The sequence below is a fragment of the Nycticebus coucang genome, chromosome 1, assembly GCF_027406575.1.
Source record: "Nycticebus coucang isolate mNycCou1 chromosome 1, mNycCou1.pri, whole genome shotgun sequence".
Lineage (NCBI taxonomy): Eukaryota > Metazoa > Chordata > Mammalia > Primates > Lorisidae > Nycticebus > Nycticebus coucang.
Window position 1 is genome coordinate 5,755,461 of NC_069780.1, and position 27,908 is coordinate 5,783,368.

The 27,908-nt window shown below is 39.1% G+C and overlaps 2 protein-coding genes across 6 annotated transcripts in view; one reads left to right on the forward strand and one right to left on the reverse strand.

The window, feature by feature from the left end:
• RCHY1 (ring finger and CHY zinc finger domain containing 1) overlaps positions 1-9,421 on the reverse strand; it is a 28,908-nt gene extending 19,487 nt beyond the window's left edge. For 2 of the 3 annotated variants that reach the window (XM_053583894.1, XM_053583815.1), the window contains exons 1-3: positions 9,190-9,421; positions 3,680-3,799; positions 3,327-3,442 (exon numbers count right to left, since the gene is read on the reverse strand). In XM_053583894.1, the coding sequence (XP_053439869.1) occupies positions 3,327-3,442; positions 3,680-3,799; positions 9,190-9,279 (326 nt within the window). In that variant the 5' untranslated portion in view covers positions 9,280-9,421. Of the gene's footprint in view, positions 1-3,326; positions 3,443-3,679; positions 3,800-9,189 lie in introns of those variants that run through there. The other variant, XM_053583978.1, reaches the window with a different exon arrangement.
• Positions 9,417-27,200, forward strand: THAP6 (THAP domain containing 6). 3 transcript variants are annotated; one of them, XM_053584098.1, is made up of 5 exons: positions 9,417-9,512; positions 10,318-10,420; positions 13,859-14,066; positions 18,965-19,090; positions 24,330-27,199. In XM_053584098.1, the coding sequence occupies exons 2-5, from the start codon at positions 10,341-10,343 to the stop codon at positions 24,582-24,584; spliced, it is 669 nt and encodes a 222-aa protein (XP_053440073.1). In that variant the 5' UTR covers positions 9,417-9,512; positions 10,318-10,340; the 3' UTR covers positions 24,585-27,199. The 3 variants fall into 3 exon arrangements, with proteins under 3 accessions (XP_053440073.1, XP_053440247.1, XP_053440160.1); XM_053584185.1 differs by lacking the exon at positions 9,417-9,512 and adding an exon at positions 9,749-9,858; XM_053584272.1 differs by lacking the exon at positions 18,965-19,090 and having other exon boundaries at positions 24,330-27,200.
• The last annotated feature ends 708 nt before the right edge of the window (positions 27,201-27,908 follow it).

Sequence of the window (27,908 nt, forward strand, 5' to 3'; positions counted from 1 at the left end):
AATAGCTTAAGCAAAAGAGAGGCCTCCCCATTTCTACAAAAAAAAAAAAATAGAAACATCAATGGGTGTGGTGGTGTACACCTACTACTTGGGAGGCTGAGGCAGGAGGATCGCTTCAGCCCAGGAGTGTTAGGTTGCAGTGAGTTATTATAACCTTACAGCACTCTAGATGAGGCAACTGAGCAAAACCTTGTCTTTAAAAAATGAAAAAACCCAATGGCTTAAAGGAGCAAGAGAGGAGTAAAAGAGTAAAAAGACACATTACCCTCTAAAAATCCATAATAATCCTAACAGTTGATTTTAAAACATAAACTATGGAACCAGAATATACCCAGCAAAGATATCACTTTAAAATGAAGGCAAAATATAGACATTTTTCAAAGAGGCAAAAAATTCTGAAAATCTAACATTGGCAGAGCCTCAGTAAAAGTAATACTGAGGAGGATTCTTCAAGTAGAAGGAAAACAACATCAAAAATAATGCTGGAGACTCAGAAAAGAACAACAACAGAAATAGTGAACACAGGACAATAGCACATAAATACTCGGTGTCTGAAGTATTCACACTATCCGGAAAGAAACGTATCGTTCTAGCAAGCCAAATATGTATGCTATAACACTTCTAAGATAACCACTAAGAGAATAATAGAAGAACGTGTAATTATTAACAAGGCTATAGAGAACAAAAGTAAACTAGAAAAATAACACATTAATCTTAAAAAGGCAAGAGAGCAAAGAAAAAAGAAAAACTGTACACTGAAACACCAATACAGCCTACAGTCCCAGCTACTCAGTAGGCTGAGGCAGGAGATCGCATAAGCCCAGGAAATTGAGGCCAGTCAGGCAACATAACAAGACCAAGTCTCTAAAAAAAAGAAAAATTAAAAAATTAAAAAAACAAATACAAATATATAACTACATTAATAATAAATAGACTAAACAATCCAATTAAAAGACAGTCTTTATCAAACTTGACAAAAAAATAAAACTCAGCTACACATGATCTACAAGATACATGCCTTAAAAGTCCACAAAAATGTCCAGAAATAAAAGTATGGAAAAGGATACACAAATAAAAATTCAACAGAAGAAAGCCAATATGGATACGTTAGATCTTAAGGCAAGAAACAGTACTAAAGAGAGACATTACACACATAATAAGAATAAATAGGTCAATCATAGAGGAAGTACAACTCTAAGCACGTGAGCAGCTAAGGACATGGCCTTAAAACATATAAAACAAAACACAGAAGAGCATACATCATGAGTACACTAGTTAAACAGCTCAAAGTCAGCACAGCAGTTACCTTTGGGAGAGTATATTAACCTGTAAGGGGGCATTCGGGAAGCTGCAAAGGATTGAGAATGTTCTATTTCTTGAGCTGGGTGACAGTCACAAGTGAGTTCACTTTTACTAAAATTCACAGAATTTATTTGGTATGTCTGTTGTTCTTCTTTAAAAGCAAACCATTTAAAAGCAAAGCCAGGGCAGTGCCTGTGTCTCAGTGGGTAGGGCACCAGCCCCACATACTGAGGGTGGCGGGTTCAAACCCAACCCCGGCCAAACTGCAAAACAAAAAAAATAGCCAGGCTTTGTGGCGAGTGCCTGTAGTCCCAGCTATTCAGGAGGCTGAGGCAAGAGAAATGCCTAAGCCCAGGAGTTGGAGGTTGCTGTGAATTATGACAACATGGCACTCTACCACAGGCGATAAAGTGAGACTCTGTCTCTAAAAAATATATAATAATACTAAAAGAAATAAAAGCAAAGCCAGAAAGTGATTTAAATTTTTCAAGATGGTGACTATCTCCAGTGGGGATAAGAAGAAAACTTATTGGAGCACAGAACACCCTGAGTGTCAACAGTATTGGTGATACTCCTTTCTTAATTCGGGTGGCTTATAACATGTACTATCACACTTAATAACACATATTACATACATGCTCTTGTATGTATCCATACTCCAAAGTTTTTGGAAAAAGAATGCCATATACTACTGAGGGCCAGAAACCAATATCCAAAATACAGCACTTTGTACTTGCTGAACTGAAAAAGGAGCCTCAGGGGTTTTTTTGACCCCCACCCCCTACCCCACAACCCAAACATCTCTCCCAAAGCATAGAATAAAGCTGTTCTCTGAAGTTCCCTTATCTGCCTAAAGTCTGGACCTACCAAAAAAGAAAACTATCACCCCTGGTCCCTTCCCTGAGTTTTTATTAACTCAACCTATTATCACAGAAAGGAAGACTAAAACCTGTCCAAAACCTGGGCAGACTTTTATCGTAAACCACAGTCTGCTCTGTAGGCCCAGCAGACTTTGCTCCACACCACTGTGTGTTCTTCAAGCCCATTTAATTCTCCCCAGTAGTCAATTTTTTGTCCCTCAACAGAATTCTCTTTCCCACCCACCCCCACCCTGCTCTCCCCATTGTTTCTACAACTTCAGGATGGTCTGCACCCAGTGGGGGATTGGGTCTTCATTCTGAAGGCTCTCATGTATATGCATGAAATAAATTTGTGTGCCTTTTCTCCAATTAATCTGCCTTTTGTGAGTTGATTTTTCAGGGAATCTTCGAAGGGCCGCGACATATTTTCATTGTTACAAAGGAGTCTCGACCCACAGGTTGAGAACCGCTGCCCTAGACCATCAACACGTCAACAGTAGCTTGTCAATGAATAGTTAGACTGTGGTTTAGTTTTTTTTGTTATTGCTATGTTCCTATATCTTTTAATTTTTATAAAATCTGCCAGTATTTGATAATTTTTAAAAAATACTTAAAAAAGCTAACCTGATTTTTTACCTTAGTTGCCTACAAAGCACTTCATTAAAACATATTTCATATCCTAAAGGTAAAATTTTAAATAGCCACATAATAGTTGATTAGCAAATTAAAGATTATTGCAAGAAGAGGTATAAAGAGACTTTTTAGAATAATGGACATGTTACAGGGGTCCTCAAACTTTTAAACAGGGGGCCAGTTCACTGTCCCTCAGACCGTTGGTAGGCCAGACTATAGTTCAAAAAAAAACTATGAACAAATTCCTAAGCACACTGCACATATCTTATTTTGAAGTAAAAAAACAAAACGGGAACAAATACAATTCACACCGCCACATGTGGCCCACGGGGTAGTTTGAGGACCCCTGTTAACTATAGCTTGACTGTGCTGATAGTAACAGACAAATTATTTATCAAAACACAATGAGACCCCTAAATGCTTTTTATCAGATATAGATTATGTCCCAATAAAGTTGACTATAAAAAGCATTATTGTCCAGATACAATAATTAGAAAACATAATTAGAAAACAACATTTTACATACAGTACCTACAAATTCCACAGTTCTCACAATGATACTGCTTCTTATCTTTGTCAAACAGGTGGCATATGTTGCAGTAATATTCTCCAAACAGTGTGCTACATTCTTCACAAGTCTGCTGGGCCTAAAAAGGATACATAATAAAAAATTTGAATAAATTAACCATAATACCTAGAGTTACTATTTGAATACTTAGAATTTATGTTAAAGTGTATGCAGTTTTATTTTTACAAGTTTTTAAACATCTAAACCAAAGATATTGTTTACTCTAAGAGTTTAGCCTTATCTGCAATAGTCTGGGTTTTTTCAAACCATTTTAATAAAGCTTTTAAAAAGAAAGAAAATATGTCATAAATCTTACGTGTTGGATTTTTTCACAGTTTATACACTGCACTTCCTTTACTTTAAAGCGATCTAGTTGATGGTCTTCATTGTTATCGTGACACAGCCGGCAAGTATAAAGCTTGTCACAGCAAGGCGCCTGACACCCAGGACAGAAAAAGAGATTCAATAACAAGTAAGAGAAGACAAGTCTGCAATGCAAATAGAAAATTTCTTCCTCCTGCTGCGGGAACTTGGTGATAACAGCCAGTGAACAGTTGCTAAAGTCTGCGGGAACTTGGTGATAACAGCCAGTGAACAGTTGCTAAAGTCTGCGGGAACTTGGTGATAACAGCCAGTGAACAGTTGCTAAAGTAATGCTAAACCCAACATTCATTGTTTTGTGTCATCTTTTACATTAACTCTTCCCTTCAACATCCGTATGTCTGTATGAAGTTAAACACAACCCTAATACAAAAGAATTACGAAGGATGGAATCCCTAAACTGAAAAACTAATCCCACAACATGCTAATCTCATTCTCAATGTAAAGAGCAGGCAGGTGAACTTTACTTAGACATTTACAGATAAATTCATTTACTTCAATCCCTAAACAAATGTTATAAAGATCATATTTTTATTTCACTAGTCTTGATTCATCATCAACTCTTCACCTAATATGTGCATTACAGAGGGTACAACAAATCTAAAAGATAGCCTCGTTTTCAAGAATGGCAAAGACTGCCAATTATCCACCTGGTTCTAGTCTCTCCTTCCTGGGCACATGATTCCCCAGCTCTCAGAGTTGGTTCATGCAGACAGCCATGTGCCCTAAAACATGACAAAATAATGCAACAGAAAAAACTCGTCCCTGGAGTGACCATATGAAACAAAGCTTCACCACCAATCGTATCACTCACTTTAGAACTGTTAAATGGGAAAAAAAGAACTGTTAAATGGAAAGAAATAAACACTGTCTTCTCAAAACCACATTATTGTTGGGTCTCTTCATTATAGCAGCTTTATGTTACCCTACCAGCATATCAGACTTCCCGGCCAGTGACCTAACCCAGCACCTTCCAGTGCACTGTGGCCTTGCCGATTCACTCATTACAGAAGGGTTCTACCATCACTTACCATAACACAGTTCTTTTTTTAAAGATTTTAACACAAAGAAATGAATATGTGGCACAAAGTAAAGGTTATTTTTAAGTAAAAAAAAATAAATAAAAAATAAAGATTTTAACACTTAAGTGGCTTCCTTTCTCTCCAACACTACTCTTATCCTAAATCTTAGTGATCTGCATACCCAAAATGATAATCCTACTGATGCCCAAAACTTAGTTCTTGACTTTCTCTCTTCCAAAGGCCTTGTCCTCTAAGCTTCCTCTAACCTCTCACTAGTAAGCTACATACTCTCACCAGTCACTCCACAGAACAATGGTTCTGAAACAGTCTGGTCTGAGGACCCCTTTACACTCTTCAAAATTACCGAGGATACCAAAGAGCTTATGTGGATATCTATTGACATGCACATCGTAAATTAAAATTAACAGATTTTTTTTTTTTTTAGAGAAGTTGGAGATGAGGCTTGATGCCAGAAAAGCCCTCAACTAGGTAAGTCACTTCATTCACTGGAGCCCACTGTGAACACTGGAAAAAGAAAACAAAATATAGAATGCTTCAAGCATCTGCATGTCCCCCTGGCCCAGGGCCATGCTGCCTAAGCCAGCAATAAACTGATATGTTTTTCAAAAATCACTTTTTTTAAATAAAAATAACAAACACGTTACATGTTAACAAAAACAACATATTTTCATAACAAATAACTATATTTCCCCCAAATAGCTGGATTCTCAAATCTGCTTCTGCTCACTATCAGTTCACTAAGTTATGTAGATATTCCAAATGTTCAGTCAGTTGTGGCTGAAGTACATGAAGAAACTGGCCTCACACAAATATGTACAATAGAAAAAGGAGGAATACTTTAACAGCCTTTTCAGAGAATTCTGGATATTTTTCTCTGATAACACACCAAAACTCAACAATTCTAAAGGGCAACTGTAACATGGAATCTGAAGTCATATCAATGAACTTTTCTTTGTTACATAAAAATCCATTGATCTATCTTGCACTTCAAATGATCTTTTACCTTCACATTAGTCATGTGAAAAACAGTTCATGAAGTTATGTAGTTCTTCCAAATGTTCACACATTTAACTACAATATTAAAAAAAAAAAAGAAATCACACTTGCTAGAAGTTTTTAAGTTCAGGAAGAAAATCTCATCAAAAAATGTCTTTGAAAAAGCTTCTATGCTCACAAAAGCTAATAAAACTTTCCAAAATTCTAATTTTTCTAGAAAGCTTGAATTTTATAACACTGACAACAAATAATGTTAATTGTTCTCAATGTAGTAAGTCTAGCTTTCCTTCTTTTCAAGAAAATGTCTGCCAAATACCGAAGTCGGAATAACCAGTTCTTTCATGTTAAAAAAAAAAAAAAAAGGTTTCACTTTGCAAACCAATTGCACAAGGGCTTTTCCTCAAGACAACCATCAGTTTGCAGAGTGCGTGATGAAAACTTATTTCATCAGTCTTAAAAAGACACATTTGAAAAAAAAAAAGACGTTTGTATTCAAGGGTCGAGATTTGATAAAAAATGATTTTACTGCTTTATCAGTGACATTTGTAAATGAAATGGACCTTGTACAAAATAGGTACAATACAGCTAGTGCTATCTTGAAGGTGCTACCAATTTAAAACAGTGCTTTTCCAACATCAGTGCAACCATGAGCACACTGAAAAAGACAAATAATTTCTTAGTATTGGCAGAAAGTAGTTTTGGGAGTAAAAGGGCTTCAGGGATCCCCAGGGGTCCATTCACCACATTGAGAACCACTGCTCCAGAACAAGAACTGCACCTTCTTTACGTCTGATTTCAAGCCTCCATTCTCTCACTGCTGCCTCCTCCCTTTTCAGCTCACTCCAAGTCTTCCCCCTGCATATACCCTAATGGCCTCCACTCTTCCTTTACATCAGTGGTTCTCAACCTGTGGGTGGCGACCCTTTCTAACAAAGAAAATACCGCTACCTCATGGCATTAGGAAGGTTGAGAGCCACTGCTCTACATACTCAGCTACCAAAATCCCTATCCTGGCTACATCCAACTCTCTCCTACTCAGCCTGAATCAGGAGCAGTTGAATGTGGCTAGAGAAAAAGTACTGTCAGATTGCTGGGTCTCACTTTTAAGTCATAACCACTCATAGAAAGTGGACACTTTCTATGTCTTTCCCTCGTCAGTTCTCTTTTTCTTCTAGAGTCTAAGATCTAGGTTTAGAGCGATCATTTCAGGTCTGCTCTCTCTTTAAAACTCTATCACCCCGGCTTGGGGCCTGTGGCTCAAGCGGCTAAGGAGCCAGCGGGTTCGAATCCAGCCCAGGCCCGCCAAACAACAATGACAGCTGCAACCAAAAAATAGCTGGGTGCTGTGGTGGGCACCTATAGTCCCAGCTACTTGGGAGGCGGAGGCAGGAGAATCGCTTGAGCCCAGGAGTTGGAGGTTGCTGTGAGCTGTGATGCCACGGCACTCTACCCAGGGCAACAACTTGAGGCTCTGTCTCAAAAAAAAAAAAAAAAAAACACTCTAACACCCCTTCCTCCTTCTATATACTCTGCTGATCTTACTTATTTCACGACAAAAATAGAATCAAAAGAGAATACCCTCCTACAAATTCTGCAATAACCTACTTGCAAATATACCTCATCCTCTGCCTTCCTTTCTTTTACAAAGAATCTACAGTCCATGCTTCTAAGGTCAACTCCTCCACCTAGGGACTGCTTCTCACCCACTTTAGCTACTCAAGAACAGTACCCCTACAGTGTTCCACCTCCCTCCTACATTATAAAATATTCTCACTCTAGTGGATCTTTCCCAAGAATATAAAAACATGCTGCAGTACCTTCTATTTAAAAGGAAAAAAAGATCTCATGGATTCCACTTCTCCCAGCAACTATGTCTCATTTTTTTGCTCTCTTTTACAGCAAAATTCCAAGAATTACTTTAAGTCTATTTACACTTCCACCCTCCCGTTCTCTCTTGAATCCATTCCAAGTAGGCTTTACCCCTATCTCTTCCAACTCCTCTTGTCAAGATCACCAGTGCTCTTCCTTCCCAAATTCAAACATCAATTTAGCTCTTAATCTTATTCAAACAGACCCATTTGACCCAGTTGATCACTTCCTCCTTGAAATTCTTCACTTGGCCTCCAAAGGTTAAGAAAGAGGGTTAAGAAAATGTCTGACATTCAGGGCCAAGTATCTCAGTGCTATAATACATAGATCTAGCTGTGTGGTTTCTTTGAGGGTAAACATTAAATTCCATTTTAGAGTTCAAGTTTGAAAGAGTGATACAACATCTCGGTAGTGGAATCCTAAGGATAGCATTCAATTTCCTTATACAACACTTAGTGAATGAACAACTCTGAAAGAGCTTTCAGCCAGTGCAGTGGAGCAATGTTCACCAATCACAGCTTACAGAAGAGTTTAGTTGTTACTTACAAGCCTGAGACTACCACCTGTTGTAAGGACTCTGGTCAGTGACCAGCAGGGCTAAGTTGATTTAAGATAACAAAAAAATTCGGGATGATAACAATGATGTTTGTGGTGGTGGTAGTCTATGCTAACTACTCATTTACTCCTGGGAATGGGCCGGCTAAACACTATACATGCAGGTTTGTATATAAATAATCCTCATACTTTTTTTAAGATGGAATTTCTATCACTATTTTACACACAGGACACTGAGAGAAGATCTTGCTCGAAATCACAATGTTATTAAGAGGCAAAGCTAAGATTTGGGGACAGGACTGTAAGCCTCCAAAGCTCAAGTTTTCTAAGCAAAATCATTACAGTTTCTTGCACAAAATAGCAGGAAAGTTGGATTGGATGGATGCCAACTTTAAAAATTCTAGCTTGATTAGGAAGTTTCTCGAAGAGCCAAGGTAACAACACATGCATATGAGGCACTTTCCTGTAATTTCCCATCTAACGGCACGACTGCCTTCCTATTTCACACGTATTTTTTTTTTTCTTGGTAAGTTTGGACAAACGCACGGGCTCTGAAACGAAACTGATAGGCTGTGAAACCTATATCGAATTCCCGTTCCCACCGGCTAATCTCCCTCCCATTATTTCATCACACACCTGAAGGTGCTCCTGGAGAAAAGCCCAACCCAGGCCCGCAGCTACCTCAGTCCACTTGGAGCAGCAAGAGAAGAACAAACCCTTCGGTGAAGAGCCTGCCGTGCACGCCCAAGCTATTCATTCCCAAGCAAGGCGTTTGCATGCCAAGCGTTACTTCAGCAAGGAGCCGAGACCGGGCCTAGGCTGGCCTCGCCAAAAACGTGCTCTACAAGAGGAAGCCGGTTCCAGGTGGAGAAGGTAACCTGACAGCTGGCCTCAAGCTTCACCCCAGCCCGACCGCCCGCGTGGCCCGTCCGCAGCCTGCCCGACGCCGGTGTATCAGGGAGGAGCCCACGGAAGTCGTCACCTTCAGGAGACATCCTCTGTCATAGTGCTCGCAGCCCCGCCGCCCTCGCTCCGGGCCGCGGTCGCCATCTTCCCGCGCCGTCGCCGCCATCTCCTCCACTGCCCCTCACATTCCGTAGACCCTTCCCCCCGGACGAAAACCACGCGCGGAGAGCAGCACCGCTCCGGCACACCCCCTCCCCGAGGCAGGAGCCACCGGAGTAATATGGCGGCTGCGCACGTGACCCGGGGCAGCCGGATTTCCGGTTCCCAGGGCTACGGGGCGGAAGCGAAGGAAGGCGCAATCCCTGCGGTCGACGTTAGTCGCCGTCTTCGCTGCTAACGGTAATAGCTCTAAATTTGCCTCTTCTTTTTCTTCTCATCGCTACCCGCCCACATCCCGGGGCGTGGTTTGGAGCGAGGAGACTGCAGTGGCGCGGAGACGCTGGTTGGCCCCTGAGGAAGAGACGCTCGCCGGGCGCATCGGCACCTGTGACAGGGCAGCCCCTCCCTCTGTCCCGGGCGCGGGAGCCTCGGGGCGGGGCGGAGCTCGGCTGGGCCTCGGGGCTCCGGGCCTCCGGGCGCGCGCTGGCGCCCGGACCGCCTCTCCCCGGGACCCGGCCCCTTACTTGCTCTTCATTCATTCAGAGTGTGTGTTAACATTCAATCCGCGCCAGTCACCCACTAAGCTGTAAGGACAAAAAGCAAGAAAAAATAGACACGCCACTCCAGGCCCTCCTGGAGCTCAGACTAATGGGGAAGAAAGACATTAATCAGCGCGATCGCTGCAATAAATATAAGATTACAACGTGGAGAAGTGTTTACCTCGTGAGAGCTAATACTAGATGGGATCTGAGTCGATCTGGGTGTCAGAGGAGTTTCCCTAAGGGAGCTTCCTTTGCACTGAAAGATGAGTAGGAATTAGTGTACCCGGAGAAGTTAGAGTGGAGGTTGCATGAACATGTCTCCCCTTGCTAAAGAGCCAAGGCCCTGGAAAAAATTATGAGCAAAGCTGCAGGTGTCAGAAGAAAATATTTACCTTTGCCTTTCTAACCCAATTTCATGTTTCCTAAAACATACTGTAAAAGGTAAATATGTACCCGTTCAGCTTTGAAATTACTAACTCTTACCATCTTAATTTTTTTTTCAGTTCTGTTATGAGTTGCTAAAATCATGGTGAAATGCTGCTCCGCCATTGGATGTGCTTCTCGCTGTTTGCCAAATTCCAAGTTAAAAGGACTGACGTTTCATGTGTAAGATTGTGCTATAGATAAGCCAAGTACTTTTAACCGTGTTATAAAAAAGCAAAAGATGGTTCTCCTTAAGTCAGTTCTGAGCTTTAGTTCCCAATTCCTTTTAAAATAACCTTTTTGTTAAATTTGAAATGACAATGATTCCTTTACATGTTAGTAATTTAGTTTAAAAGTTTTAAGATATCTCCTGCCAAGATAATGAGAGACTGGTTAATGAAAAATATCACACTCTTTTTTTTTTTTTTTTGAGACAGAGTGTCACTATGTCCCCCTTGGTAGGGTGCTGTGGCATCACAGCTCACGGCAACCTCAAACTCTTGGGCTTAAGTGATTCTTTTGCCTCAGCCTCACAAGCAGCTGGGACTACAGGCGCCTGCCACCACGCCCAGTTGTATTTTTTGTTGTTCTTGTTGTCATTGTTGTTTAACAGGCCCAGGCGGGGTTGAAACCCACCAGCCCCACTGCATGTGGCGGGCGCCCTAACCACTGAGCTACAGGCACCGAACCATTACATTCACTTTTGATAATATTATTTAGGTTGGTGCAAAAGTAATTGTGGTTTTTGCATTGTTGAAGTTTGCATTTGCATGTTTGAAATTTGCTATTTGATACTGGGATACATTCTTAAATAAATGTGGTTATGTTATACATCATTTTAATGCACATTTCTCACTTTATGTTTTTTCTAATGACTTGCTACTTGCTGTTTATATTTATTTTGGACGATAGAAATGATGTTAGACAAAACAAATTCTAGTGATTTTCTTATACAAGTTCAAAATGGGCCATAAAGCAGTGGAGACAACTCCCAACATCAATAACACATTTGGCCCAGGAACTGCTAACGAACATGCAGCGCAGTGGTGATTCAACAAGTTGTGTAAAGGAGACAAGAACTTTGAAAAGGAGGAGTGGTAGTAGCCCACCAGCAGAAATGACCAAACTGAAAGTAGTCATCAGGCTGATCTGACAATTATAGAAGAACTTGCTGGAGAGCACCACCGTGAAGATTCTGTGTCTGGCATTTGAAGAAAATTGGAAAGGTGAAAAAGCTTGATAAGCGGGTACCTCGTGAACTGATCAAAAATCAGAGCAATCATTGTTTCCAAAGGTCATCTTCTCTTATTCTACGCAACAATAATAAACCATTTCTCCATTGATTTGATGTGGGACAAAAAATGGATTTCATACAACTAGCAATGACAAGTGTGTTGGTTGGACCTAGAAGAACCTCCAAAGCACTTCCCAAAGCCAAACTTGTACCAAAAAAAGGTCATGGTCACTGGTGGTCTGCTGCAGGTCTGATACACTACAGCTTTCTCAATCCTGGCAAACCATTGCATCTGAGAAGTCTGCTCAGCAAATCAATGAGATGCGCCCAGAACTGCAACACCCTGCAGCCAGCATTGATCAGCAGAAAGGGCCCAGTTCCTATTCACAACAACGTCCCACCACAGATCCTACAACCAATGCTTCAAAAGTTGAATGAATTGAGCTACACTGTTTTGTCTTATCTTTTATATTCATCTGACTTCTTGCCAACCAACTGTCACTTCTTCAAGCATCTTGACACCTTTTTTTTTTTTTTGCAGTTTTTGGCCAGGGCTGGATTTGAACCCGCCACCTCCGGCATATGGGGCCAGTCCCCTACCCCTTTGAGCCACAGGCGCCGCCCACATCTTGACAACTTTTTGCAGAGAACATTTCCACAACTAGGAGGATGCAAAAAATGCTTTCCAAGAGTTTGTGGAATCCTGAAACATGGATTTTTTATTTTTATTTTATTTTATTTTTTTTGGAGAGACAGAGTCTCACTTTTTTGCCCTCAGTAGAGTGCTGAGGCATCACACAGCTCACAGCAATCTCCTCCTGGGCTTAGGTGATTGTCTTGCCTCAGCCTCCCGAGTAGCTGGGACTACAGGCCCCCTTCACAACACCCGGCTATTTTTTGGTTGTTGCGGTTTGGCCAGGGCCGGGTTTAAACCCGCCACCGTCGGTATATGGGGCCCTGCCCACTGAGCCACAGGTGCCGCCCTGAAACATGGATTTTTATGCTAGAGGAAGAAACAGACTTCTTGTGGCAAGAATGTGATGATCGTAATGGTTCTTATTTTGGTTAATAAACATGTATTCGAGCCTAGTTACAATGATTTAAAATTCCAAACCACAAGTACTTTTACACCAACCTATGTTTCTACATGCCTTCATAAAAATTCAATGCATATAGTTTACAATCTTAGTGAAGGATTTTTGCATAAATATATTGTACTTTCTATGAGGAAATATGTCAAGGGTAGGTGGTAGAGAAGAAAGACCTAAATTACACATTCACACCAAAGGTTCTTTAGCTGTGTTGCAGATAAATCAAGATGATCCTAATTTACTATTTTAACCAGTCTCCTGACAGCCATAGGAGAGAAGGAGTGATAAGATCTCATGATTGTCCATTGTTAAAGGTTTATTTTGCTGCCTTTGCTAGCTGTGTGCTAGCTGGAGAACTGTCTGCTAGTACTTTGGAGATACAAGGAAGTCAAAAATGAGTAATTATACCTGACCTTATTCCAAAAAGAATTTGAAGCAGTTTGAAAATTTGGAAAGATAGATTTTTGGCCTCAGCTCTCTCAAAATAATTCTCATCTCCAGAACTCCAAATTCTATAGCTGTTCTCTGCACTTATTCACTGAGCATTTATAGACTTGCCATGTATTAAATGCTGTAGTAACCAATTTTTTGATGCTGACAGGAAAATGAAGTATAAGGGCCCCAATTCACTGGGAATAAATTCCGGATGATATCACTTAAAATAGGAACAGGCTCAAGTGATTATCATCTGTAGATAAAGAAAAGTTTCTTTTTTATAATTTTTTTATTTTTATTTTTTTTTTAGACAGAGTCTCACTTTGTCGCCCTCAGTAGAGTGCTATGGCACCATAGCTCATAGCAACCTTGAACTCTTCGGCTCAAGTGATTCTCTTTTCTTAGCTGCCTGAGTAGCTGGGACTACAGGTGCCCGTCACAATGCCCAGCTATTTTTAGAGACAAGGTCTTGCTCAGGCTTATCTCAAACTTGTGAGCTCAAGTAATCTACCAGCCTCGACCTCCCAAGAGCTAAGATTACAGACGTGAGCCACCATGCCCAGCCAGATAAACAAAACTTTCAACTGTGGATCTTAATAAGGTGCTAAATGTCCATTGAAACTGTCTTCCTCATAATATGAGAAAAATTAAGGGCCATATGTCTGCAGCATGATTGGCAGAAAAATGTGAATATCAAAACTGAAAGTTACATAAGTATGAATTGTGGATTCCTAAATATTGAAATTCCCAAGAGTAATAACAAACTAGTTAAAGGTGCCAATTTAGTCATAATCATATAAGACAGCTTTAATTCAAGTATGTATCAGTACTGTTTAAATATTTTTTCATTTTTTTTTTCAGATTCCCCACAGATGAAAACATCAAAAGAGAATGGGTATTAGCAATGAAAAGACTTGATGTGAACACAGCAGGCATTTGGGAGCCTAAAAAAGGAGATGTATTGTGTTCGAGGCACTTTAAGAAGACAGATTTTGATAGAAGTGCTCCAAATATTAAACTGAAACCTGGAGTCATACCTTCTATCTTTGATTCCCCATATCACTTACAGGTTTGTTTATGAGATATTGCCTAACATCAGTATTCACTTTCTATGATTCTGTTGAAGAACCTTTACCACTCTTCTAACATTTTTATCGTTTATGTATTTGAAATCCATTCTTTGAGTCTTTAAATTTGTACACTGTAGTTTCAGCTTTTATAATGTGTAGTAGGAGGGGTTTTTTGTTTGTTTTTTTACTAGTAGCCACTCAAATATTTGTACATTACTAAGATTTGGTGAAGTAGACTGACTTTAGGAATTGGCATAACTCAAGATTTGCATCTAAAAAAATGGAGATTAACATAAGAAGGTTGAACTCAAGTTTCCAGTTGACAGTCCTCAACATTGGAGCAGAAATCAAGAGCACCACTCACAAGACTGACAAAGTTGTGCTTCTAAAAACCACATACATGCGAGCTTAAAGTATAGGAAGGACCAAAAGGAAGAAAATCAAGAGAGAGAGGTAAGGAAAGGAGAGAAGAGGTCAGAAAGGAAGTGGAAGGATTGGATAAATTCTTACTGAATTCTGTTTTCATAGTGGTAGTGCGATTATTGCTCGGCTGCTTCACTCTCACTGCCTCTTTCGATTTCATATACTTAAAAATGAATTTGTCTCCAGAAACTGTAGACTGATTGATTCCAATGTTAAACATTGAGAGAGAGCCTCAACTGAAAGGTGCCTCCTTCTTTTTTTTTTTCATTTTAATTTTTTAATTCAAATTTGTCTTCGTTTACATTTAAGTACTTTTTTTTTGTATTATAAGAGAATTTTAGCCTTTATTATTTAACATATTATGGTACAAGAAATTTTATTTAACAATTATAATACATAGAACAGATACAAGGTAGTTAATCAAATTACATTCAACTGACATGAATCACACAAATGGTACCTGTTCAACTTCACATAAATTTAACTTAAAAACAAATCTACAGGGCGGCGCCTGTGGCTCAGTGAGTAGGGCGTCGGCCCCATATGCCGAGGGTGGCGGGTTCAAACCCAGCCCCGGCCAAACTGCAACAAAAAAATAGCCGGGCGTTGTGGTGGGCGCCTGTGGTCCCAGCTGCTCGGGAGGCTGAGGCAAGAGAATCGCGTAAGCCCAAGAGTTAGAGGTTGCTGTGAGCTGTGTGACGTCAGGGCACTCTACCCGAGGGCGGTACAGCGAGACTCTGTCTCTACAAAAAAAAAAAAAAAGAAAAAAAAAAAAAAAAAACAAATCTACAGAACCTCTCATTCCTAACTCAAGGACTGCCTATATAAGAAGTTTTATGTACCAGTAACAAATTTATGATATTTATGCATTATAGAAGAGCCGAGCTCTTCATCTTTGTTAACATCGGAAGTATTGTCTTCAATTTCTACATTACCTTGTTTTCTGAAGAGTCACTTTCCTCATCCCAGTAAATTTCATCACCCTCAGGTCCATGCATAGTCTTGCTATGGATGCCACATTTTTTAAAGGATTTCACAACCACTTCCTTCTTTTTCTTTTTTTTTTTTTTTGATTTTTTTTTATTATTATTGTTAAATCATAGCTGTGTACATTAGTGCAATCAAGGGGTACAATGTGCTGGTTTCATATACAATCTGAAATATTCTCATCAAACTGTTCAACGTAGCCTTCATAGGCATTTTCTTAGTTATTGTATGAAGACAAGGGTGCCTCCTTCTTGAGAACTGGGAACAAGAAGTAGCCAAAAGCACACCCAATCCCATGCAATCTCAGTCTCTTTCTGTGGTTGCGCCTGAGTGATCAAGTAGAGACTGCCTCACTTTCTAACATGTTAATAAATGTACAGTGTCTTGAGCAATTTCCTTTAAAATTTTTTTTTTACTACCAGCAAATTGTCATCTAACTGTAATGTTAAAAAGATCTTAAGAAGGGCTCGGTGCCTATAGCTCAGTGATTAGGGCACCAGCCACATGCACTGGGACTGGTGGGTTCAAACCCAGCCAGGGCCTGCTAAACAACAATAACAACAACAACAACAAAATAGCTAGGCATTGTGGCGGGTGCCTGGAATCCTGGCTACTGGGAAGCTGAAGCAAGAGAATCACTTAAGCCCAAGAGTTTGAGGTTGCTGTGAACTGTGATGCATGCACTCTACTGCGGGTGACAAAGTGAGACTCCGACTCAAAAAAAAAAAAAAAAAAGATCTTAAGAAATATGAGCATAATAAATCAAACTAAGTTACTTTCAAACACTTCTTTTTTTCTTATAACAAATTTTTTATTACAGGAAATTAGAAGTAAAAATAAAGTTAATAATATATAATCTAGAGATACTACTAGGAATACTTTGATGTTTATCTTTCCAGCCATTTGTATGTGTTATATAACTGTATGGATAATCTTAAGAAAATAGAATCACGCTGTATATCCCTTCCTTTGTTTTTATATATTTGTATAGTGTTTACTACATGCCAGGCACTATTCTAAACACTTTACATGTATATTAACTCATTTAATCCTTGAAGCAACCATATTATTAGTCTCATTTTATCACTGAGAAAATGGAGGCTACACAGCAGAGATGCCTTCCCCAACCAGGATCACAGAGCTATTCAATTGCAGAGGCTAGGTTTGAACTCAGGCATTTTGACTCCAGATTGTACTATTATCTGCTACTCTCCATGACATTGAATATTTTCCCACAACAATGGCTTTCAAACTTTAATTTACTTAAGAATTATCCAAGGAATTTGCTTAAAACACAGAATCTTTCGCCTCACTCCTAGAAAATTTGATTTTGTACGTTTCAGTGGGAGTCCAGGCATCTGTACTTCAGCAAGCATCCCACATGATTGGGCTGCAGATTTATGGATCACATGTTTAAGAGAAACCTATACAGACTCAACATTTTTAGCTAAACATTATATTGAACACATATGGAAAAGTACACACATAACTATATAAATTGAATGAATTTTCATAAAGTAAATACACTTATTCAAGTCTTCTCAGACCAAGATACAAAACGTTCCCAGTTCCCCAGAAGCGTTCCTTATTCTTTCCCAGCTATTATATGCACACCAAAGGTAACTACTATGCTGACTTCTATCACTATTAATTAATGGATTAATTTAATGGATTATTAAAAAATGGATTCCTATCTACAGTATGTACCCTGGTTTCTTTAGATCAACATTTTGTTGTATGGTTCATCCGCACTGTGACATGGGATAGTAGTCCGTTTATTTCCTTTGCTGTATACTGTTCCATCACTGTAAATAAACTAGTTTTAGCATTCTACTGTTAATGAATGTTTGGGTGGTTTCTCAGCTTGGGGCTATTGTATATGATGCAGCTACAGACATTTTTGTCCGTGTCTTTTGGTGCGCATATGTACACATTTCTATAGAGTATACTGGCTTCTGTTAGGAATTGCTGGGTCCTAGGGTTGTGTGTGTTTAGCATGAGTAGATATATGCCATAGTTTCCAAAAGTGGTTTTGCAAATTCCTAGCCCCATTATCAGCATGTAAAAGATTGTTTGTTCCATATCCTTGCCAGTACCTGGTGGTATCTTTTTTATAGAGCATTTTAATTGAGTACATAGTAATTGAGCCTGTGAATGAATAGTAATTTACATAAGCATCCTCACTGTTGTGTATAGTGATCATCTTGAAGTATTTGAATAGCACTAAGATGACCATAATTATTCATTTGAACATCATGCATATTCTTATTTCATTGAACTAAATTTCTAAAAAACTAAAATCTTGGATCAAAGATTATATTCATTTTGCTTTTGACACAGATTGCCCAGAGACTCACCAGAAATTTGTACCAATCTATCCCCTATGGGATATGTATAGAAGTATCTTGGTATAAGTTATGTTTTTAACCTTTGCTAACATTGATAAATGAAAATGGCGTCTTATTGTTGTAACTATTTTTGAATGCTAATGAATGTACCAAGAGTGTGAGTCATTTAACTACCATCTATATTGTAGTTAATTTTTGTTTGTATTTAGTTCTAATTATAGCATTGATGTATTTTATTTTTTTAATGCCGACTTTTTTTTTTACATATTCTTATATATTTTCTCTTGTTATGTGACGTTAGCCTTCCCTATATTTTTTTCTAGTGTCTCATGGTTTTTCTATTTATGTAAATTTTCAGCCTATAGAATTCAATTGTGGTTTACTATAGAGGGGGCCAAAAGAGGTGCCCCCAAATATGTATACACCTTTTAATATAGGAAAAAACTGTATTAAAATTGTAATACTCAAAATATGCTGATAACAAAAGATGAATACAAGTCACTTTTGAGGATCTCTTATAATTGCAAAAGTCAAATGTGACTTGAGTAATATAATACAGTTTCTTCTTTTCTTAAAATGTTTATACATTTTTGGCACTCTAGATAAAGGCTACTACAGCTTTTTTAATTCATTGATTTGTACGGTATGATTTAATAGCCTTTCTCCACTTACTTAGAATGCCACTTTTATCCTAAAGGCATTTACCTACTCGATCTATTTCTGTTTTTCTGTCTAGTCCTAAGAAAGTAGAATGCTATTTTAACTGTTGTTACTGTGTACTATATTTCTAACAGCTAGAATTGTGTGCCCTCCCTCTTCATGTCTCTTTTTTTTTTTTTTTTTGTGGTTTTTGGCCGGGGCTGGGTTTGAACCTGCCACCTCCGGCATATGGGACCAGTGCCCTACTCCTTGAGCCACAGGCGCCACCCTTCATGTCTCTTTTTTTTAGGAAAATTTGTGTTTTCCAGGTGAAATTAGAGTTGTCAGGAAGCTCTTTTAAAATAAACAGTGGAATTTAACTGACTTTTTTAAAAGCAATTTTCACGTAAAGAAATGTAGTACTTTATTACATACAGTTAAGAAGGAATAAAAATTTAAGAAAAAATATCTCAGTGATTGTTGCTAACTATTCTTAACAGGGGAAAAGAGAAAAGCTTCATTGTAGAAAAAACTTCACTCTCAAAACCCTTCCAGTCACAAGCCACAATCACCAGCTTGTTGGTGCTTCCTCCTGTACTGAAGAATTCCAATCTCAGTTCATTTTTGTAAGTAAGATTACTCACTGAGCTAATGTGTTAAGATGAATATGTCCTCTCCATTAGGATCAAACTTTTCAGAATTGTAGCACAGATCTTGGGGTTTAGATGTTTGAGATTTTTGAAAGATTTTTATAATTAATATTAATATCCACAAATAACATTGCTGCTCAGGGTCATTGTAACTTATATCTTTGCAATAGCAATATAGAGGTAGGTAATTCTTTGGTTACATAGTCAAAGGATAACATTTGCAAGCATATTTCTACCAAGAAAATAATTCTTCTCTTTAAGCATTGTTTTCCATATGGAAATATCTAGTTAAAGAATAGGTATTTCATTTGCTTTTTCTTGAAAACAGCCATACATAAATACAGTGTGTTCCAGCTTACATTTATTTATTTGTTTCATTGCCTGTTTGTGTTAGAGCCAAGTCTAGAATCCAGTCTTGTTTTACTGTCTTGATAACTAGCTTTAAAATAATTCTTAATATCAGGCAGTGTTCATTTTCAAAGTTGTTTTAGCTATTCTAGGTTCTTTGTTTTTCACTTTTTGTTTTTTTGAGACAGAATCTCACCATCTCACCCTCAGTAGAGTACTGTGGCGTCACAGCTCACAGCAACCTCAAACTCTTGGGCTTAAGTGATTCTTTTGCCTCAGCCTCCCAAGCAGCTGGGACTACAGGCACCAGCCACAATGTCTGGCTATTTTTTATTATTGTTGTTGTTGTAGTTGTTGTTGGTGTTTAGCAGGCCTGGGCCGGGTTGGAACCTGCCAGCCCTGGTGCATGCGGCTGGCACCCTGACCACTGAGCTATGGGCACCGAGCAGGTTCTTTGTATTTTTAATATGAATTTTAGAATCAGTATATGAATTTCTGCCCCAAAACCTGCTAGAATTCTGACTGGTATTGTGTTGAATCAACAGAACCATTTGGGAAAAAATTGACATCTTAATTACAGTAAGTCTGTCAAACGTGAGCTCAGTATATCTCATTTGTATTAGGACTTTATTAGGTCATTAAATATGAAATGTCCGATTTTGAATCAAAAGTTTAGTTTATTGCATCTCAAACAAGAAGCAGTACAGTTAACCAAAGTATGGGCCTAAACCGTCAACACTGTTTTGCCCCCTTAACAGTAGCTTGTTTATACCAGCAGTGAGGAAACCTGGGGAGTGGATGGCAATGAAATCACAAAAGATGTTTTCCACAGCTTGTTGAGAATTGAATATTTTTCCTTGCAAGAAGCGGCCCACAGCCTGGAAGAAGTAGTAGTCAGTGGTGCAGGGTCTGGTGACTATGGGGGATGACAGAGAGTTTCCAAGTCTAGCTCTTGTAGCTTGAGCAGCATTGTTTATGAGATCACATTGTCTTGCAAGAGGATTGTCTTGTCTCTGTCAACCAATTTCAGCCACTTAATCACAAAGCATCCTCATCATTTCATCCAGCTGGTTGCAGTAGACATCCGTGTAATCTCTTGACGCAGGTTTCATGAAGCTCTAGTGAACAATACCAGCACTCGACCACCAAACAGGCACCATTAGCTTTTTTGATGAAGCATTTGGTTTTGGACTGTTTCAACACTTTGTCTTTATCCAACCTTTGTGCTGAATGCTTCTGATCTGGAAAAAGTCCTTTTCCATCACGTATGATTAATACAGTGTCGAAATGTTTGCCTTTATGTTGTGCCAGCAAAGAAAGGCAGTCTTCAAAATGATTTCTCTTCTGATACTTGTTTAATTCACGCAGAACCCCTCTATCCAGCTTCTTTACCTTGTCAATTTGTTTCAAATGGTCCAATATTGTTGAAATAGTAATGTCAATTGCCACTAAATCACATGTAGGTCAGATGGATTCACTTCCACTACAGCTTTCAGCTCATCGTTATCCACCTTGGACTCTGGTCACCCACGTGGCTTATTTTCAAGATTAAAATCATCAGAATGGAACATCTTAAACTGTCAACATACTGTGTGTTCATGAGCCACATCCTTCCCCAACACTTCATTGACATTCCAAGCTGTCTGTGCTGCTTTGGTTCCACAAAGGAACTCATATTCAAAAATAACACAAATGTTTGACTCATCCATGGTTTCACAAAAATTGCTCTAAAAATTTTTTGAAAGACAAAACGTGTATTTGAAAGAATGACGATGTACCTTCACAATAAAAACAAGAAACGTCGGGCAGCGCCTGTGTCTCAGTTGGTAGGCGCCGGCCCCATATACCGAGGGTGGCGGGTTCAAGTCCTGCCCCAGCCAAACTGCAACAAAAAAATAGCTGGGCATTGTGGCGGGCGCCTGTAGTCCCAGTTACTCGGGAGGCTGAGGCAAGAGAATCGCATAAGCCCAAGAGCTGGAGGTTGCTGTGAGCTGTGTGATGCCACGGCACTCTACCAAGGGCAATAAAGTGAGACTCTGTCTCTAACAAATAAATAAAGAAGTGTCAAGGTGAAATGTCAGAGATATCAACCATCAAGCTTAGTACTTAAAGAAATTGGACATTTCATACTTAATAACTAACAACTTCTCCCAGCATTGTTTTATGATTTTCAGGATACAGATCTTTTACTTTGTCACATTTATATCTTAATATTTTAAACATTTGGATGCTATTATAAATGATATTTGGTTTCCTGCTAACATATGGAGATATTGTTTGGTTTTTGTAGAAGCTATCAGTTTTTCCGTGTAGATACTCATGTTCTCTATGATTAAAGACAGTTTTAATTTCTGTCTTGCTTTCTTATGCTGCCTTGAACCCCCAGGCTCTGCAGAAGGGAAATGCTGAGAGCTGACCTGCATGCCTTGGTCCTGATCTGAGGAGGAAGGCATTCAGTCCTTCACTATTAAATACGTTAGCTACAGAGTTTTCATAAATACTTTTTATCAGGTTTAGAAAGTGGCCTTCTATTCCTAATTTGCTAAAAACTTTTATCAGAAATGGACATTAGTTTTGTCAAATATTTTTATGTTTCTATTGTGAGATTTTTTTTTTTTTTAGTTTCTTAGTTATTGTGAGTTATATTGATTTTCAAATGTTAAACCAACTTATATTCCTGGATTAAATCTTACTTCTTCATGATACATTATCTCTTTTATATGTTGTTAGATTAGATTTGTTAAATTTTTTTGTTTCATCTTTCCTTTTCTGTTCAAAAGGGATATTTGGCCTGTGGGATCTTTTCCCTTATAATATCCCTGGTTTCCATGTTAGAATAATATGGAATATTCTGGTTTCCTCACAGAATAAGTTGTAAAATATTACCAAGTTTTTCAATTTTCTGTAAGAGTTTGTGTAGAAATGGTACTATTTCTCCTATAAATATTTAGTAGAATTTCCCAATGAAGTTATCTGGACTTGTAGTTTTCTTTGGTGTTGTGTGGTGTAGTTTTCTTTGGTGTTTTCTTTGATGCTGGTGATGTGTTACTGTGGTGGTCGCCCGTCTCTCCTTTCCGATGCTGTGATGTGTCAGTGTGCTGGTCGCCCGTCTGTCCTTTCCGATGCTGGTGATGTGTTAGTGTGGTGGTCGCCCGTCTCTCCTTTCCGATGCTGTGATGTGTTACTGTGCTGGTCGCCCGTCTGTCCTTTCCGATGCTGGTGATGTGTCAGTGTGCTGGTCGCCCGTCTCTCCTTTCCGATGCTGTGATGTGTTAGTGTGGTGGTCGCCAGTCTCTCCTTTCCGATGCTGTGATGTGTTACTGTGGTGGTCGCCCGTCTCTCCTTTCTGATGCTGTGATGTGTTTCTGTTCTCTTTCCTTACTGAGCAGTCTACCTACAGATTTATCAATCTTACTGACTAGCTTTTATTGGTTTTCTTGTATTTTTGTTTGTTTTCTATTCATTGATGTCCACTCATCGTTATTACTTCCTGTCCTCTGCTTATTTCAGTAAAATTTATTCATCTTCTAATTTCTTAAAGTGGAAACTGTTGTCATTGTTGGAGGAGTCTTCCTTTCTAGTTTGGGTATTTTGAGGTTTTAATTCCTCCCTAAGTAATTGCCTTAGCATCATTCCACAATTCGATATTTTGTTTTTATTGTAATTCAATTTAAATTAAAATATTCTCAAATTCCAATTTTATTTGTTCTTTGACCCACAAGTTATTTGGAATGTGTTATATAGTTTTAAAATACTGAGAAATGTTCTAAATGTCTATTATTAATTTCTGACTTAATTCTGTTGTTGTCAGAGAATATATATTATATAGCTTGCAGACTTTTAAATTTATTGAGATTTATTTAATAGCCAGAATATAGCCTATTTTGGTGAATCTCTGTGCGTATTTGCTAAGAATGTGTAGTTCTCCTGCCGTGGACCCCCAAGGTTCTGTGATCACACCGGTGAGCATGACTCCTGGCCTGGTTTTTATCTCTAGATGTTGTACTTCAGTCTTTGTTATATATTCATGCCTCCACCGACCCTTCTGAATATATGGAAATGGGCTTTAATAACTTCCTTAATGCCTTTGCTGATTCTCACATGTGTGTCGGTTCTGGCTTGGTTCCCACTCACTGATTCATCTCTTCTTACACCTGGTACTGTCCTACTTGTTTACCTGGCTGGTGACTTTTGCATGCCACACATTATGGATTTTCATTTGCTGGACGCAAATTGAATTTGCTAGATATTTTTGTGTCCTATTTTCTGCAGTATAATTATTTGGAAACAGTTTGATCCTTTCAAATTTTGCTTTCTTTGGCCGAACTAGAACAGCACTCAGTCTAAGGTTATTTATCATCCACTTCTGAGGCAGACCCTTTTGTACACTCAGTGTGCTGTGAATCTGACAGTTTCTCACCTTGCTGATAAGAGCAGTGCTTATCCCTGTGACCACAGGTCATTCTTAATCTTTCTGGTGGTTCCCTCCCCTGCATGTGCTGATCTCTGGGAGACCCTCTGGCGCTCCTGGGAGTTTTCTGTCTGTGTCCCTCCTCCCCAGTTCCTCGTCCTGTGCACCGTGCCGCCTGGTCCCCTGGGCATGCTGCTCTCTCCTCACTCACTCCGCGTGGCTGCATGTGTGCCCCTCTCTGCACTGAGGCCTGGAAACTCTCAACCCTGTAGCAGAGGCAATCCGACTTGCCTTTTTGCTTTCCCTATTTCCTCAGAACTCCTCCCCACTAAGTATCACCAGTTAAGGATCTTCTCTGAGCATCATAAATGAAGAAACGCTGAGGCATGGTTAGAAGCTTTCTTTAACTACTTGATCTGTCTGGTTTAGTAAGTAACTTGGTGTTTATGTTTTTAGGAACATAGCTACAGCGTAATGGACAGTCCAAAGAAACTCAAGCATAAATTAGATCACGTCATCAACGAGCTGGAGGACGCCAAGGAAAGTCTACGGAATGTTTTAGAGAGAGAAAAACATTTCCAGAAATCATTGAGGAAGACAATCAGGGAGTTAAAGGATGAATGTCTGATCAGCCAAGAAACAGCAAATAGACTGGGTGCTTTCTGCTGGGAGTGTTGTCAGGAGAGCATAGAACAAGACTGTACCTTGTAACATAATTTCATGTCATGTTCTACCCACAGTTGACATTGGCACAGCTTTTTCAAAAATAATTCTCATTTACCATCGCTAAATAATATCTATCATTTTAAGTGCTTCTGTGGATCCTCTGGAACGTCATGCATTGTAGTTGTTGTCCAGAGACTTTTTTGAAGATGTACAGAAATTAGTGGTAGTTATCATGTTTTTGTGTGGCTTATGACAATTATGTTTTTATAGACCTATACTAGTACCAGGTCATGAATGACAGATGTTAAACTCTCAAGAAAACTCCACAGGACTGAGGGTTGATATAAAATTAGCCACATTAGGCTACAGTAGAAGGAGCCAGACGTTTTTCAGCGGCATCAGATTTTTGGCTCTAAAGGAATACCTATAGTTCCACATGCTTTCTGGTAAATACTTTGGATCTTTCTTTACATGTACTTCACTGTAAAGCAGAATTCAGCTGTAACACCTCTCCATCTTGGATCTGATCCAAGGTGCTTTAGTTACCAATTATGCCAACTGGTCCTTTCTCAGAGCATCCCACAGTACTGAGCCTGAGAACAACACACAGTGAAGACTGTTTTCAGATTGTTCAGATCCAATTTGAGAACACTCCTGGGTTTTTCGGTACAATGCACCACCACTCCTCACAAGGACCACTTTGATAGAAACCAGAATAGATTTAAAAACAAAAAGAATGGGGGGGGGCATAGGTCTGATTTTTAAATGGTTGCTGCTCTGACAGGTCTGAACATTTTGCTTCATAGCATTTTTCATTTTATCATAAAGGTGTATCTTCAAAATCTGAGTGCTGGTACTAGCTGAATGTTTATAATGTTGTTTTGTATTTTATAGAAAGCAATACTGCTGATATTTTTTAAAATATAAAAGAAACCATTAAAAATTAATAATTGTGGCTTTTCCAGTTGAAACAGGAACTGGAAAGAGGATTAGAATGTTTGTCTTTATTTAGGAGAGTAGATTACTGTCCAAGGGCTTTTATTTGGAGAAGCAGATAAGTAAATGGCAGCTGGAGAAGATTCCTCACGTAACATGCAAAAGAGTAACTCTGAGCTACTCCTGATCCACGTGTCGGAATTGAGCTTTTCTCCTAATTTCTTACTAAAAACAACTGGAATAAGTCCTAAATACTGTGCATTAGAATTGAAACTATTAGCCAGAGCCACACTCTGCATAGAAACACATGTTTGTGCATGAACCGCACTTAGAAGTCTGAGGTGTAATGGTTAGAATTTGAGCATCATCTGTTTTGTTGTATGAACAAGAAATGAATTGCACTTTGTGCTGATTTGTTCACTGTAATTTTATTTGTGTTACATCCGTATCAGTAAGGATATGGTAATGTGAATTTTTGTGTGTTTAAGAATTTTCTGTTTTAATCCATGTTACATTTTCAGGTAGGATTCCAAACCTTGCTTTTTATGGGATCTTACCCATGTTTGAAAGATGAGCATTATGCTAAGGAAAAATCATTGAGGCCATAGCTGTTTACTACCTTAAAAAACAAAACACCCTTTCATTAGCTACCTATTCTTTATTTTAGTTATTTAATTTTTAATTCATAATAGACACTCTGATGCGAAGTTTGGGAATAAACTAGGTTTTGTGGAGAAACTTTAATAGAGATGAAGACTTCTCCCAATGAGTATGTAAATTAAAGTGAGCGGGTGGACAGTGGAGAAAAGTAAGACAACAGATCCAAACACACGTTTAAATTCTAGCACTGTGCTGGCTGCTTAGAATGAAGCCTGAAAGATCTCTCCAAAAGTAATATCCCACATTCTGCCACTAGCACAATTGTCACTGTCACTTTTACTTATAGTGAATTCAGCCTTCGTCTTCCTTCTCATGGGATCAAGTATCAGTGAGAAATAGGTAACTGGGGTCAAAATACTGATATCCTCAGGGGCCCAGAGCTGCCCCTATGTGCTCTTCATTCTTATGGAGAAATGATTACCTGTAGAAACCTGACATTAAAAATAGGGTCCTCCCCACTTGCAGCCCCAGACAAATGCCTGAACACAGTATGTACTTCAGTCCTCTGTTCCCAAAGGTTCCAGCCTCGCCTAGGAAACTCTGTCCAGGATAAAGCAAAAGCAAGTCATCTCCTATCCAGAAGCTCCTCAGGCAGCCAGGGCTGACCTAAGGGTTCCACTTTTTTTAAAAACTTAAGAGTGGCCTCTGGGTCTTGGAACACACTAATACACGAAGTTCAGCCTCAGCACCAAGTCAGGTACAAAGGGCCTGATGCATGGCATTTTTCTCCATATCAAATTTAAATTTCTGGAAATAGATTTTGTTTGCTGAAAATAATTATAGGTACACCATAGTCTTTGAGAAAAAGTGAGATGTATTTAATATATTTTTAATAAAAAGATAAAATTATTACAGAAATAACTGAGTAGTAAAAATTAATTATTTATTTGAAAAATAAAATATTTTCTCCAGTAACATGTTTTGTGCTTTTTATACATTTGGTTATTCAATAAACTGGGCAGAGAAAAATAAGGGTTAAACAGAGGTATTGCTGTTATTTCTTCTGCATCTTTCCTCTCCACCAGTAACTCTAACATGGGGTCTGCAAGTTCAGATGACCCAAGTGGCAGACCAGCTTTCACCCCAAAATGGACCTGCCACAGAACCCTCTGCCGCTATAGCCACCACTCAAAACTGGCACCTTTTTGTGCATCCCCGTGTATAAGAGAGAGCAATACTCCTACGTGTGAAACATCATGGCTTCAGACCCTGAAGAGAGTGTTCAGGTATCATCCTTACTTTATAGTGGGACGTGGAAATTGTATAATTTGTCTTTTCACTCTGAGAGGTCTTAGCATGCCCAGATCATTGAACACTCCACCCCCCAAATTTTACTGATTATTATAAGCCCCTGAATTTCACAGGTTTTATCTTACCCTCTGGCACACGTGCTTTATCAAGGCCTCCAATTTACTAGTTACTTCTTGTTCATCCCATTGGAGTAACGTAATCCCTTAATATAGTGAAGTAAGTGACTTTCTGTAGATGTCTATCTGGTCTAGGAAGTAAGAGTGCTGACGTTGCCTTGGGCCAAGACTGGGTGTGTATACTTTCCCCATTGTCAGCTGTTTCTGATCCTTCTCTTTCTGACAGGGTTGGAAAAATGTGCACCCGCTAGATGAGTGGTCGCATAGCGTGTGCCCAAAGCCGTGTCAGCCTGCACCAAACAAAGACTTCACCTCCGGCGCAGGAGTGAATGTGCATCAGTCCACCATCATCTTTCTATTTCAGGTTAAAGTGAGGGTACAAACAACCAAGACACAATATTTGAAT

Bases quoted from the DNA above. Each gene is read 5' to 3' on its own strand.
- THAP6 (XM_053584098.1), top strand. From the start codon at position 10,341: ATGGTGAAATGCTGCTCCGCCATTGGATGTGCTTCTCGCTGTTTGCCA. The intron at 10,421-13,858 runs GTAAGATTGTGC...TTTTTTTTTCAG, and splicing joins AAAGGACTGACGTTTCATGT to ATTCCCCACAGATGAAAACA. The intron at 14,067-18,964 runs GTTTGTTTATGA...TATTCTTAACAG, and splicing joins ATTCCCCATATCACTTACAG to GGGAAAAGAGAAAAGCTTCA.